Raw genomic sequence first — 13,415 nt, 5'->3', positions numbered from 1 at the left:
TTCATGCATGTGGCCTGCGGATTTCCACGATTTTGCAATCAGGGTGTGTCAATCAGCTGTTGTCATGGCCTGCTTACAGCAGGATGACGAGCGATCAAAGAGACTATTCCCAGACGAGACAGGGTCCCAAAGCTTTATCGCATCTTCGACAAGGGTCCATGGTATCCATCGACGTCAACCGCATGTTATCAGTACCGCGACTGGTATCCATGGCCGTTTTCTCCTCGCAGGCGAGCGACCGGCATCATAGTCGGTCAAATTCAGAGCATGTCGCATACCGCAATCTTCAGCGTCGGGCTTATGGCCGAAGGTGAGTCTATCCTTGAAGGATAAGTACCTGAAGACGCCCAAGATAGCTTGATGGTCTATTCCCCCCTTTGCTCACCTTGCGCCTTACGTCCTCAGCGTCTGAATCAATTGTTTCCATCATGTCGGATTCTGTCTCAGCCGTGCTCCCACAAGGGGTTGGCTATGGAGTCGTCGTGGGGATCGGCTTCTTCTTTACAGTTGCCATGATCGGCATCTCTATGCTTCAGGTACTTACGCCTAGTTCTTCTAAGCGCCGTGCCTGGAGACTAACTCGGACTCTAGAACAAATACACCAACTTTAGCACGAAGACCAGTGAAGAGTTCAACACCGCGAGCAGAAATGTCAAACCTGGCCTCATCGCGGCTGGGATCGTCTCAGCCTGGACGTGGGCAGCGACGCTGCTTCAAAGCAGTACTGTTGCGTATACTTATGGAGTAGCCGGGCCCTTCTGGGTATAAACTATCGAAACCCCTCCAGGAAGGCGGCCCATGCTGACGCTCGCTCAAAGTACGCGGCAGGAGCTACCGTCCAGATCTTGGTGTTCTCCATACTCGCCTGCAAAACCAAGATGAATGCTCCTCGATGCCACACTTACCTCGAAATCATCCATGTGCGCTACGGCCGGGTGGCACACATCGTCTTCATCTTTTTTGCTCTCGTCACCAACATCCTGGTCGGCTCTCAACTGCTGCTGGGCGGGTCCGCTGTTGTCACCAGCTTGACCGGCATGAATGTCTATGCCGCAATCTTCGTGAGTCCTCCTATCCGCGGGAAGGCCTTTATTGCGCCCGCAATTCGCTGTCTGTGCGCCGCAAGTCACTTGTGTCTCTTCCTCGCTCTGGCCTCCATACGCCTCGCTTCATTGGTACAGAAACTGATATCTCGCAGCTCATTCCCCTCGGTGTCGTTGCATATGTAAGTCATTCTTATACCTCCACCAAGGTTGTTTTGACACCTTACAGGTCCTGATGGGCGGACTCCGCGCGACATTTCTTTGTGACTATTCCCACACGTTAATTCTGATGGTTATCATTCTCTACTTTATGTTCGAAGTTTATGTTAGCGACGACATTATTGGCTCGCCCGCGCGCATGTTCGAGCTTCTCAAGAAAGCGGCCAGCCAGAGACCCGTCGCGGGCAACCAGGACGGGTCTTACATGACACTGAAATCTAACAACGCGCTCATTTTCGGCGTCATCCAGCTCTGCTCCGGTAGCGGTACTGTCTTCCTGGACCAAGCATACTGGCAACGGGCCATCGCATCGCGACCCACCACGGCCGTTCGGGCATACATCCTCGGCGGCCTCGCCTGGTTCGCCATCCCCTTCGGCTTTGCCACCACTCTAGGTCTCGCTTCGGCTGCACTGGTAGACAACCCGGCCTACCCTACCTACCCGGACGCCCCATCCTCCAGCCAGATCTCCGCTGGTCTCGCTTCGGCATTTGCTGCCAGCACTCTGCTCGGCAAGGGCGGCGCCGTTGCCCTACTTATCACCCTGTTCATGGCGGTCACGTCGTGCGCCTCTGCCGAACTGATTGCCGTGTCCTCGATCCTCACATTCGACATCTACAAAACGTACATCAAGCCCAACGCCACGCCACAGAACTTGATCTTCATGGCCCACGTGAACGTCGCGGTCTTCGGGCTCACCATGGCCATTTTCGCCATCATCTGGAACGTCATCGGGATTGACCTAGGCTGGTTGTTCCTGGTCATGGGCCTCCTCATAGGCGGTGCCGTCATGCCGACCGCCTTTGCGATAACCTGGAAAAAGCAAAGTCGAGCTGGGGCCATCGCAGGATCATTGAGTGGCCTCGTCGCCGGTCTCACGGCTTGGCTCGTCGAAGCAAAGGTCCACTATGGGGAGCTCACTCTCGAGTCAACGGGTTCCAACTACGCCACTCTGGCGGGCAACCTCGCTGCCATCATGACAGGCCTGATTGTCACAGTGGTCGTGTCTCTGATCAAGCCAGACAACTACGACTGGAGCGGTACGCGGGCTATCAACATCGAGCACGCTTACGTCGAAGGCACAACCCTGTCACCGCAGGTCGACTCGTCGAGCTCCTCCAACGTCACTCAGATGGGCACGGCAGACAAAGAATCTGTCAAACCGACGAGTGAGGCACCTTCCCCAGCACCCGTCTCGCCCGTCCTCGCACCTTCGCCGGAGGCCGAGAAGCGCGACTCCGCGGCCAGTCGCATTATTCGGGATGAAGAACGGCACCTCTCCATCGATGCACAGTACGAAGACAACCCGTCAAGTCTTCGCTCCGCCTTCAAGCTGGCCTGCATCGCCTCCTTCGTCTTACCTTTCATCATGGACTTCCTTATCCCAATCCCCATGTTCCTGAGTCATTATATCTTCAGCAAAGAGTTCTTCACCGCCTGGGTGGTCATCAGTTTCATCTGGGTATTTGCCAGCAGTCTGATCAGTGTCCTCCTGCCCATTTGGGAGACGAGGGCATTCTTTGGCATGCTCTTTAGGGCTGTAACAGGGGATGTCAGGAGACGGAGAAGCGCTGCGTGAGACTCCTCAGACGTGTTGCCTACGTGCGGAAGTTTGGCGGGAATGGCGGGTCGTCTACCCGAGGCAAATGTCGAGTTGTTGATGTTCGAATTCCCATAGACTTCAGACCAGAGATCACAGACCATAGAGACCCAATAGACAATGTTGATCTCACGAGGTTTTGTCAACAACTTCTTAAACGAGGAATAACCCAGACTTGAGGTCAATTCTGCAATGAAAATGCGATGACTTACCAGTGAGCAGCATTACAGACGCCATTGCCGGTCAAGCATCTAGCAGAGCCAGAACCCAGATTGGAATCGAGATTGTACGTCTAGATCTAGTTTCCACTGTCCGCTGTCTACTGTCTAGTGTCTTGTGTCTTGTGTCCAGTTTTCAGAGTCCAGACAAGAAATGCACATGTTGTTCATGATGAAATCTTTGATTCGTCATGCCACCCACGCAGCGATGTCCGTTTGCATCATCTCATCCATTTCTGTTTCCGATGTTCGTTCTCACTCGCCTTTGAGACATATGCTTCATTCAAGTGAGAGTCATATTGCCAGGCTGGTACAATACAAACGAATAGACCCTGCACAGGCTTGACTGTAGATAATGCGGAGCAATTCTCGAGCGCCTCGCTCACTCTATGGGCAGGTTCAAACGGCGCACGAGAAACATCCACGTTCATATAAATCACCCTGGGTCTGGACCCTCCAAGATGGCAGCCCAGTACATAAGTAATATCGAGTGTTCAAAAGTAGATGAAGGCCCTGGGAGGAGTCGCAAGGTAACAACCGGTCTAAGACAGGGATTTAGAGGTCCCCGCAATAATTATTATCACGGGTAGGAGTAGACTCGTAGTAACGGCTCCTGCCATCGGCCGTTGGTCGCAAGAATCACAGACTTGCGGAGGATAATGTATGTGTTGAGAGGGTCGACGCCATGATTGTAACGGTGAACGAAGGGTGAAGAGTGAGTGACCGACAACGATGCCCCTTCGCCTCGCCTTCGCTCTAACCGCATCCAGTTAAGGGCTCTTTGACATCGGAGCGGAACTAAACTTGAAGCCATTTCCCGATTTTCTTGAGCCTTGGACATAACAAGCACATGGGCGCGAAAGCAGGCTCGACACAGCACAAGTACAGCACTAGCCCGACATATTCGTAATCTCGCGGCAAGAAGGACCGAGTCTGCATCTCTGTCTAATTGGGATCTAACCTCCCCCCTCAAGCACGAGTACACACTCACACACATCCTCGCACCCACAATCGACATGCCTCCCCGACTCCGACTACGTTCCCTAGCACAGCTCGCGGAGCTCCAGCTCGACCGCACGGCCCCAAGAAGCCTTCCCTACACCTACACCTGCGGCCGATGTAGTCGGTCCTACGCCACCGCAGCAGCAGCACCATCAATAGCAACGACGCCGGCTCCCACGGACGCGCAGATCCAATCCGGCTTCCCACCACTGTCGCGCTATCCGCCCACTCAACCCCCCTCGCACCGCAACCCGGCGTACCGCAAGTCGCAGCTCCTCCGCTCCTACGTGTCCCTCCTACAGACCACGCCCCTGATCATCTTCTTCCAGCACAGCAACCTCAAAGCCACGGAATGGGTGTCCATCCGCCGCGAACTCGCGTCCGCGCTGCGCAAACTGGACGCACAGCTCGCGGCTGAGGGAAAACCCTCCGAAGATCTAATAGGCGAATACGTCAAGCTGCAAGTCATAAAGACGAATATGTTTGAACCGGCGCTCCGGATAGCCGAGTACTTTAAGCCGGGATTACCAGACGCACAGGGACAACCGCATCAAGAGGCTAGTACAGGTGCAGGTGCAGGTGCAGATACAGGAGGCGGTACAGGTGTAGTCTCGTCCATCAGCGTGCCGAGCGAAAAGGAAGATCCCAGCCTGACGCACGCCCTCTCCGTTGCGGCATACCACGCCTCCCAGGCCCATCGGAACGAACACGTCCTCACGCCGCTCCTCACGGGGAGTGTCGCGATTTTGACCTTCCCCGCCGTGTCGCCGGTGTACGTGAAGACGGCGTTCTCGATCCTGGCGCCCCAGCCGGGGAGCGTGTTCGCGGCGCCGACACGCCGTGCGAACCCCCTGTATCACGAGCCCGCGGTGCAGGATGGTGTGAAAAAGTTGATGCTCCTAGGCGCAAGGATCGATGGGCAGGTCTTCGATATGGAGGGGGCGAGATGGGTTGGCGGTATTGATGGGGGGATTGACGGATTGAGAGCCCAATTGGTGGGCATGCTGCAGGGCTTTGGGGCCGGGGTGGTGCAGGTGCTGGAGAGCGGGTCGCGGGCCGTGTGGTGGACGATGGAGGGCCGGAGAAAGATGTTGGAGGACGAGGCGGGTCCCAGTCCGAAAGACGAGGGTGAGCGCGAGACGAAAGAGTAGAGTAACATCGGGTTGAGGTGCCAAAAGAGAGGGACTCCATCGGGGACTAAGTGCTTAGGTGTGAAGCTGCCCTAGGTGGTTTGGTTGAGGGTGTCGGTAAATATGGGAGCCCGGAATGGTATATACGTCGGGACAATCAAGGAGTACCTACCCCCGAGCGCGAGGTATCTCGGGTACACTCGACGAAGGACCAAGCCCTAGGGGCGAGAACTGAGAATGCGAGATGCCTGGCACGCTCTCTACCGATCCGCGCTCTCATGGCAAGGGACAACAGAAAGACCATGCACGACACAACATGCCAATCGCGACGGCCAACGGAGAGTCCACCGCTGAGAAGGGAGAAGGAATCATCGATAGTGTGTGGAGCAGCAGCGGCAGCGGCAGCGGCAGCGGCAGCAGCAGCACGGAGACGATTCAGACATAAAGAAGCCCTTTGAGGAACAGATCACCCTCGCGATAGCGGTAGCTGTCGGGAGTGATTCTCACAGTACGAGCGCGGGATCTAGGGTCATGTACTATACTATGCTATAGTTGCGCTGTATACTCTGTAGACCTACGGGGTCTGCATACAATGTGAGGGTGTAGTGTACAATTTCGTGTCACAACAAGAGTCATGCTTTTTCATCTCCTGTTTGATGGTATCTTGAGTTCTTATACACAGGAAATGGAACAGATACTGCGACGCTTCCGGAAACGCTAGGGCGTTCGAGCGCGATGGTTATGGGATCTCGAGCACAACATCGTGATCCACCAACTGTCATCGCCACTTTGCGCCATACACAGGGGGGCCATGCAATGCTCCAAAGTAGTTGAGATCTGTACCCTGTGCGCCGTCGCCGTACATGAACACCGCCAGATTTTACCACAGCCCAGCGAAACCTCGTATCAGTGGAATCCGAGTACCCGTGCCCAGGCCAACAGTTGCCGAGTATAGTACATCAAAAGTCATACATTTCCGCTGGGAGAAGCATAAAGGGTGCTTGATGGGCGAGGCGACGGCAGTGGCTTTCCCTCAGCCGTAGTCGCGTCACATCCCTTCTTTCTTTTGGCCGAGGCGTGTGACTCGCATATTGGCGGCGTGAGTCGGCCAATTTTACTTTGTCTGCCTTTTGACTGATGGAGGATCGTCGCCGTAGACGGTTTTGTACTCTTCAAGGTAGCGGGTCTTGTCCGCAGCAGCTTGATCCTCGTACGGCTGTTCAATCAATTAGCCTTGCCTTATCTGTTGCTACACGCGACACAACTCGGGACAGACGTACCTTCTTCTCAGCAGCGGAGAGATTCTTCCATTCTTGGCCCACCAGCTTGCCGCGCTCGGCAACGGACATGCCATTCAAGTCACCCGAGTCATTCCTCTCTTTGAAGAAATATGAGTACGCGTTTCGAGGCTGGTGGACAGCGCGGTCATCATGGATGGGCTTGATGTGCTTCTTCTTTCCTGCAGCCTTTGCTTTCCTGTTCAACAGGCGCCGGGCATTGTTTGCGTTTCTGATTTCCAGTGCAGAGTGGGACTGCACCCATCGCTTGTAGGCCTCCTCGTTCTTGGATTTGTTCTGGTTCGCTTCATGGTTGTACCGCTAGAAAGTAGATTGTCAGCGCTTGAAACGGTGGAGAGTGGCAGGCGAGGCCTTACCTCTCGCTCTTCCAGTGCTAAATTTTTGTACTTGTTCGACGCTGCTGCGGCGCTGGTTGTCACATTTCCCTTATTACCCTTGGTTTCCTGCACCAGGATGATCTGGTAGGGATTTGAAGGGAGTTGCTTCGGCTCCTCCAACAGCGCAGCTGCTTTCAGGTCTGCCTGGTCTGTGCGAGCTTTCTTGAGTAGAGCTGATTTAGTGGGCTTCTTCTTTGCTGCTCCAGTCTTGGTCTTCGAGGCTGCTTTCTTCTTGGGTTTCTTTGCAGCCGGCTTCTTCGCCGAGGTAGCCTCCTTAGTCGCCTTGGGCGTGCGTTTTGCGGGCGTGCGACCGGTATGCTGTTTCGGTCGGCCTGCGGGTTTGGCTGCAGCTGTCGCGTACGTTCTAGCTAGCTTCCACACTGATTCTAGATTTGAGGGTTTATAAGCATGGTTTGAGTCATCGTTGCCAGTGGCATAATTGCCGTCGACGCGTAGGAGCGGGTTGGATGAAACAGGTCGTGTGAGCGATCGCGCAGACCTGGCCAGCAGCTGTTTGGCTAGAGACCGCGAAAAGGGCATTGCGACCGTCATGGCGCCCTGGAAGATGAGCGGAGAGCCGAAGGTAGGACCTCTCAATGCAAGGAGGTGCGCACTGAGAGGATGGATGATATCAATGCGACGAGGACCTGATTCATGGTCCAACTTGTGGGTGGCTGGGGAGTCACTCCCCCGTTCGAGACGCGTGCCTGCCCTATTAGAGCTCGCTGTGGCTGAAGTGGCTGCCGTGGCGGGCTTATGTAATGTGTCAAGAAGTGGGGAACAGTTAGACGTTGACTGACTTCCAGTTTTGCACAGCAGCCTTGTCCTTTTGAGACTTTACCATTTACCCACAGCAGCATTGTATAGGACACACTTCGTATCACCTTAACCCTCGCTAAACCATTGAGTCACCTATCGCGCTCGCCGGGTCCTAGTTGCGGTACAAGCAGTAAAGCTCACTTATCTGCGGCCACAGAATGGCTAGGCACGGGGACACTCGCTCACCATCACCTGCAGGCAGTTCCTATTCCTCAAGAACCAGGGATCGATATGAGAGAAGTCGGCGGGAAGGTGACAGAGATCGCGATCGCGACCGTACTCAACGGAAGAGACACTCTAGGTCGCGTAGTCCGGAGGTATGTTATCCTTCTTTGGCTACCTTCTTAACCACACAGGCTTACCAATTCTCCGAGCAGCGGCGGCACCGTGATCGCGACAGAGAAAGAGACCGCGACCGAGATCGCGATTCCTACCGCCGCCGAGATCGATCCGTAGACCGCCGGAACGACAGCCGTAAAGACGATGACTATTATGCTTCTTCCAGAAGAGATAGGGAGAGAGACAGGTCAAGAGACCGTCGACGCTCGCGAGACAGGGATCATCGCCGCCGAAGTCGGGATCGAGACGGTCGTTCAAGACGGGACGATTCTCGTCCGAGAGACGGACGGCTAAGAAATGATTCCACCGAGTCCAGAAAACGCAAACGGGACGATGATCGTGATGGCACGTCAAGGAGAGATGCCGGCAATGGGTCCAGAGAGGTAAGTTTTCGCCATGCCAATCTGATCTTGCAGAACTCATCAACGTGTGGCAGGTGTCCAAACCATCCACTCCCATCGCCCAAACGGCCGAAGAACAGAAAGCGGCCCGTCTAGCCAAGCTAGAAGCGTGGAAAAAGAAACAAGCAGAGGAACAAGCTAAGAAGCAGAGGGAACTTGAAGCTGCTGGTGGGGCAAGAAGTATATTGCAAGAGATTGACAGAAAAGCAGGCATCTTGCCAATAGCCACCTCCCCGCAATCGCCTGTGTCTGCTGCTGCAGCTCCCGAGTCCACATTGCCGGCTCCCACACCATATGCTGGCAAGTTCGATCCCAAAGCCATCGCGAAGAAGGCCCACCATGCCACGACAACCAATAAAGTGCTCGGAGGTGATATTGCTGCACCCGCCTTAACTAATGGTGCTTTCAAGGCCTCGCAAAATGCTCCCAAGTCACCTTCAGATAGCTTGTCCACTACAAAGGCGCTCAAAGCCAAAGGCAATCTCGGCAGGTTCGGGCTCGGCAGTAAGGCCGCCGTGGACAGCGATGCACCTAAGAAGGGCCTCGACTTTGCAGATGACGAAGACACCAAGAAAAAACTTGAAAGACTCCCAAATCTGGCGCTGGAAGAAGGCGACGCAGTCGATAACGGGGAGATGGACGAAGTCGACGATGAGGGAGATAATGACGTCGACATGCAAGGCGAAGACGGCGACGAAGATGTCGAGGCGATGGCTGCCGCACGCGCCGCGGCAGAGCAACGGAGCAAGGCAGAAAGGGGTGAAGATACCGCCATGTCCGATGCACCTACGGCCGTCGCAGTCAATGAAGATGCGGAAGAGGAAGAGGTTGATCCTTTGGAGGCTTTCATGCAAGGTCTACAACCGGTTGAAGCCAAGAAATCCTTCAACCAGAAGTCAAAGTCCAAGATGCGTCAGCAGGAGCCCGAGGCATTGTTCGGAGATGATGGTGTGGACATGACTGCGGTTGATGACGAGAATCCCGACAATATTCTTTCTCTTGCTAGTGCCAATGCGAAGAAGAAGAAAAAAGATATACCCATGGTCAATCACGAAAAGGTCCAGTATCGACCATTCAGACGCAACTTCTACTCCGAGCCGGTGGAGATGGCAGACTGGACAGAGGAAGACGTGGCCACGTTACGAATGGAGCTGGACAACATCAAGGTTCGCGGTGTCGATGTTCCGAAACCCGTCCAGAAATGGGCTCAGTGCGGCCTGGGTGTCCAGGTCCTTGAGGTTATCCAGAAACTTGGCTACGAAGCACCAACCAGCATTCAAGCTCAAGCTATCCCAGCAATCATGTCTGGTCGCGATGTCATCGGCGTCGCAAAGACTGGCTCGGGCAAGACCATTGCCTTCCTCCTTCCCATGTTCAGGCATATCAAGGATCAGCGCCCGCTTGAAGCCCTCGATGGGCCAATCGGATTGGTTCTGAGTCCAACTCGCGAGCTTGCCACGCAAATCCACAAAGAGTGTAAACCGTTCATCAAGGCTCTCGGTCTGAGAGCAGTGTGCGCGTACGGTGGTGCGCCGATCAAGGATCAGATTGCTGATTTAAAGCGTGGAGCAGAGATCGTCGTCTGTACTCCCGGCCGAATGATTGACCTGCTCGCGGCCAACAGTGGCCGTGTAACAAACCTGAAGCGTGTCACATATGTGGTCTTGGATGAAGCTGACAGGATGTTTGACATGGGTTTTGAGCCTCAAGTGATGAAAATTCTCTCCAACATCCGTCCGGATCGTCAGACTGTCCTGTTCTCAGCAACCTTCCCTCGCCAAATGGAAGCCCTGGCGAGAAAGACATTGAGTAAACCCGTGGAAATCGTGGTTGGTGGCCGCAGTGTCGTTGCGCCAGAAATCACTCAGGTTGTGGAGGTTCGTGAGGAGAACACCAAGTTTGTTCGCCTGCTCGAGCTTCTCGGCAAGCTCTATGAAGATGACAAAAACGAGGATGATCGAGTCCTTGTCTTTGTCGATCGGCAAGAGTCCGCCGACGGTCTTCTTCGAGATCTGATGAAAAAGGGATATCCTTGTATGTCCATTCACGGAGGAAAAGACCAGATCGACAGAGATTCCACAATCGACGACTTCAAGGCCGGCGTTGTGCCGATCCTCATCGCGACCTCTGTCGCCGCTCGGGGTCTCGATGTGAAGCAGCTCAAGCTTGTGGTCAACTATGATGCACCGAACCACTTGGAAGACTATGTGCATCGTGCTGGACGGACTGGCAGGGCTGGAAATACTGGGACTGCCGTCACTTTTCTCACCGAGGAGCAAGACAGATATGCCGTTGACATTGCCAAGGCGCTTAGGCAGAGCGGGCAGCCTGTGCCTGAGCCTGTTCAGAAACTCGTCGACGGCTTCATGGAGAAGGTCAAAGCCGGCAAGGAGAAGGCCGGTGCCTCTGGGTTTGGTGGCAAAGGTCTTGAACGACTTGACCAGGAACGTGATGCTGCCAAGGCTCGTGAACGCAAGACATTCAAGACCGGCGAGGAAGGGGAGGAGCAGGAGGAGAAGGAGGAGACCAAGGACATCAAGGTTGGCGACGACATATTCGCCAAAGCCGCTTCAGGTGTCAAAGCGCATGATGCACCTTCCAGCACACCTGGTGTACCTAAAGGCATCGATCTTGACGGTAAAATCGTCGTCCACAAGACCGAGCGACCCGAGCCGGCTGCCGGTGGCAAAGCAAGCACGGATCCGCAGAACCGGCTGGACAAGGTCGCCGCAGCGGTCAACGCGATCAACCAGAAACTGTCCAAGGCGGGAGTCATGCGGTCTGGCGTGCCTATTGACAACAAGGGTCCTGACGCCGGCGCATTCCATGCCACCTTGGAGATCAACGACTTTCCTCGTAAGTTATTCTCTCACTGTAAGATCTTTGTCAGGAGAGTGCTAACCCTCGTCTCGCAGAAAAAGCACGTTGGGCTGTTACCAATCGGACGAACGTGGCTAAAATCCTCGAGTCCACCGGTACATCGATCACGACGAAAGGCTCCTTCTATCCTGCGGGCAAGGAGCCTGGTCCGAACGAGAATCCGAAGTTGTATATTCTGGTTGAGGGAGATACGGAGGTTGTCGTCCATGATGCGATGAGGGAACTGATGCGCTTGTTGAAGGAAGGCACGATGAGTGCATCGGAGGCGGTTGAAAGGCCAAGCGGCAGGTACTCGGTCCTGTAGACAGATCGACAACTGAAAGAGTGATTGTGAGTATACTCAAGCATAGAGTGGTAGACTGCAGCCGTCGCGCTGCCAAATAGCAGAATCTTGGCTCACTGTCCTATCCCTGGCTGCTTCTGCCTCCTCTCACGGCGCCCCATGCTTCTGATGATCGGAGTGCGACCTTCAGAGATTGGACATGGAAAGGAAAGCACACCCAGCTCCGTGGCAGACTTAGCTTCTACCCTCATCACCCGTACAACCACCTCCATGCACAACGCTATGCTCCGGCACCACGCCCCCAGTGAGGGGAATCTGCAACGCCACCGTCTCCCCATCGCCGGGATAATACGTCAAGTGCCCCGGCGCCCGAGTATCCGTGTCGCTCGCGATGAGAACCTGGTGCGCAGACCCCGGGGCTATGGTGATCACATCCCACTGACGCGAGGGTGCTGGGTCTGGCGCGGGGATCGCACCATGTCTTCGCTACGAGGCGGCATCACGCTGTTCGCGTTCGTCCTCGGCGCAAACACCTGAGCCATCCCCGACAATAGCACAAAGAACATCAGGTGCGGAGGCCGGTGCCAGCCCTCGGCGCTTCGGGGCGGGAGGACCACATATGTCGCGTTGTCGACGTTGCCTAGGGACAGAGCCCTGCCGACGGTCGGGTATGTCGTGAATGGGGTGGCGAGGGACCAGCATTCCAGGCGGGCGTTGTAGGGTGGGGATGGGTGGTTTGTGAGGGCTGTGATGTAGAGCGTGGTCGTGGCGTTTGAGTACTCGTGAGTGCTGGGGAAGAGGGACTGGGGAGGCTCGCTCCACTGGGGGCCAGGGGACAGTGGCGGGGGAGGCATGGTGGGACTTGTCGTCTGGTGCCCTTTGGAGGTTTCACCACAGATATACACCTACGTAGAAATAGAGTTCTGTATACTCTGTATGCTTACACATGGTCTTACCCTCACTACGGCGAGGCAGCCGAATTCTTGAAGAACGAAGTACCGACTAGCTGTCTTGGCGGAAAAGAGTTAAACCCTACTTGGAGCTCACCTGCGACTTAGCCGGACCATGACAGTTATAACCACCTCCCCTCGCCTTCCCTTCGCACTCACTAAGCTGAACGTTTTCGGGGGAGTGGACGTTAAGTCATGCGCTGTATACCCAGATGCCTTTTACATCTGCAGTTATGGTCCAACCTATGAGAAATCCCTCGGGGCTGCGGGGTTTGACCCTCGTCCTCAGCATCAACGGCGGTCAAGGTCGCCGTGCTAATCATGTCGCCAGACTTTCATAAAAGACTTTGCTCGCACTAGATCCACCGGTTAAGGATTATTTTAGTCGTTATGTAGGAAGGGGACTCATACCAACCATATTCGAGGGGTACTCTTATTCTCCGCGAGCTACTGGCGATGATCGGGATTCGGTCCTTCAAGTGCTTCAGGCCGAGCTGAGACTGTCACGACCTCGTTGGACATTTGGCACGTTGCATGAGGGGTGGCCACGATCACAGGGTCCGCCTTGCAGGTTGCCTAGCCATGAAACCTGCCCAAGCGGCTAGTGTGTTCGATTTCATCAAAATCTACTCTTCAGCCTCATTCCTTCATGGTGCCTTCGTCGCGAGATCATGAAGTCGACCATTTGAGATTTTCGCACATAGACTGCCTCATGATGGCCTCTGTGCTCGCTGCTGTTGTCCCGGCCAGTGCAATCCTGAGGGTTTCGATTGAGGCGTTGAAGACATCAATCGCCGCCGAGTCACTGGGTCCAGACCTAACCGACGTCGTTACGAAGCTACAGCGGCTAAGCACA

The 13,415-nt window shown here is 54.9% G+C and overlaps 6 protein-coding genes across 6 annotated transcripts; 4 read left to right on the top strand and 2 right to left on the bottom strand.

The window, feature by feature from the left end:
- Positions 1 to 428: 428 nt before the first annotated feature.
- Positions 429 to 2,841, top strand: A1O7_06490 (uncharacterized protein; the record flags this gene model as incomplete). Its single annotated transcript, XM_007760492.1, has 5 exons — positions 429 to 536; positions 592 to 762; positions 819 to 1,061; positions 1,199 to 1,225; positions 1,273 to 2,841. 5 exons carry the CDS (start codon positions 429 to 431, stop codon positions 2,839 to 2,841), a joined length of 2,118 nt encoding a protein of 705 aa, XP_007758682.1.
- A 1,255-nt stretch (positions 2,842 to 4,096) lies between these two features.
- A1O7_06489 (uncharacterized protein) lies at positions 4,097 to 5,233 on the top strand (the record flags this gene model as incomplete). The annotated part of the gene is made up of 1 exon (XM_007760491.1): positions 4,097 to 5,233. The coding sequence occupies one exon, from the start codon at positions 4,097 to 4,099 to the stop codon at positions 5,231 to 5,233; it is 1,137 nt and encodes a 378-aa protein (XP_007758681.1).
- A 1,093-nt stretch (positions 5,234 to 6,326) lies between these two features.
- Positions 6,327 to 7,427, bottom strand: A1O7_06488 (uncharacterized protein; the record flags this gene model as incomplete). The annotated part of the gene is made up of 3 exons (XM_007760490.1): positions 6,327 to 6,428; positions 6,493 to 6,810; positions 6,867 to 7,427. 3 exons carry the CDS (start codon positions 7,425 to 7,427, stop codon positions 6,327 to 6,329), a joined length of 981 nt encoding a protein of 326 aa, XP_007758680.1.
- Positions 7,428 to 7,937: 510 nt separating this feature from the next.
- A1O7_06487 (uncharacterized protein) lies at positions 7,938 to 8,162 on the top strand (the record flags this gene model as incomplete). The annotated part of the gene is made up of 2 exons (XM_007760489.1): positions 7,938 to 8,023; positions 8,063 to 8,162. 2 exons carry the CDS (start codon positions 7,938 to 7,940, stop codon positions 8,160 to 8,162), a joined length of 186 nt encoding a protein of 61 aa, XP_007758679.1.
- A 27-nt stretch (positions 8,163 to 8,189) lies between these two features.
- Positions 8,190 to 11,630, top strand: A1O7_06486 (uncharacterized protein; the record flags this gene model as incomplete). Its single annotated transcript, XM_007760488.1, has 4 exons — positions 8,190 to 8,318; positions 8,357 to 8,428; positions 8,482 to 11,302; positions 11,362 to 11,630. 4 exons carry the CDS (start codon positions 8,190 to 8,192, stop codon positions 11,628 to 11,630), a joined length of 3,291 nt encoding a protein of 1,096 aa, XP_007758678.1.
- Positions 11,631 to 12,037: 407 nt separating this feature from the next.
- A1O7_06485 (uncharacterized protein) lies at positions 12,038 to 12,463 on the bottom strand (the record flags this gene model as incomplete). The annotated part of the gene is made up of 1 exon (XM_007760487.1): positions 12,038 to 12,463. One exon carries the CDS (start codon positions 12,461 to 12,463, stop codon positions 12,038 to 12,040), a length of 426 nt encoding a protein of 141 aa, XP_007758677.1.
- Between the last annotated feature and the right edge of the window lie 952 nt (positions 12,464 to 13,415).

The sequence above is a fragment of the Cladophialophora yegresii genome (genome assembly GCF_000585515.1).
Source record: "Cladophialophora yegresii CBS 114405 chromosome Unknown aczIN-supercont1.4, whole genome shotgun sequence".
Classification (NCBI taxonomy): domain Eukaryota; kingdom Fungi; phylum Ascomycota; class Eurotiomycetes; order Chaetothyriales; family Herpotrichiellaceae; genus Cladophialophora; species Cladophialophora yegresii.
The sequence above is the reverse complement of the archived record's forward strand: the minus strand, read 5'-3'. Positions and strand labels throughout refer to the sequence as shown.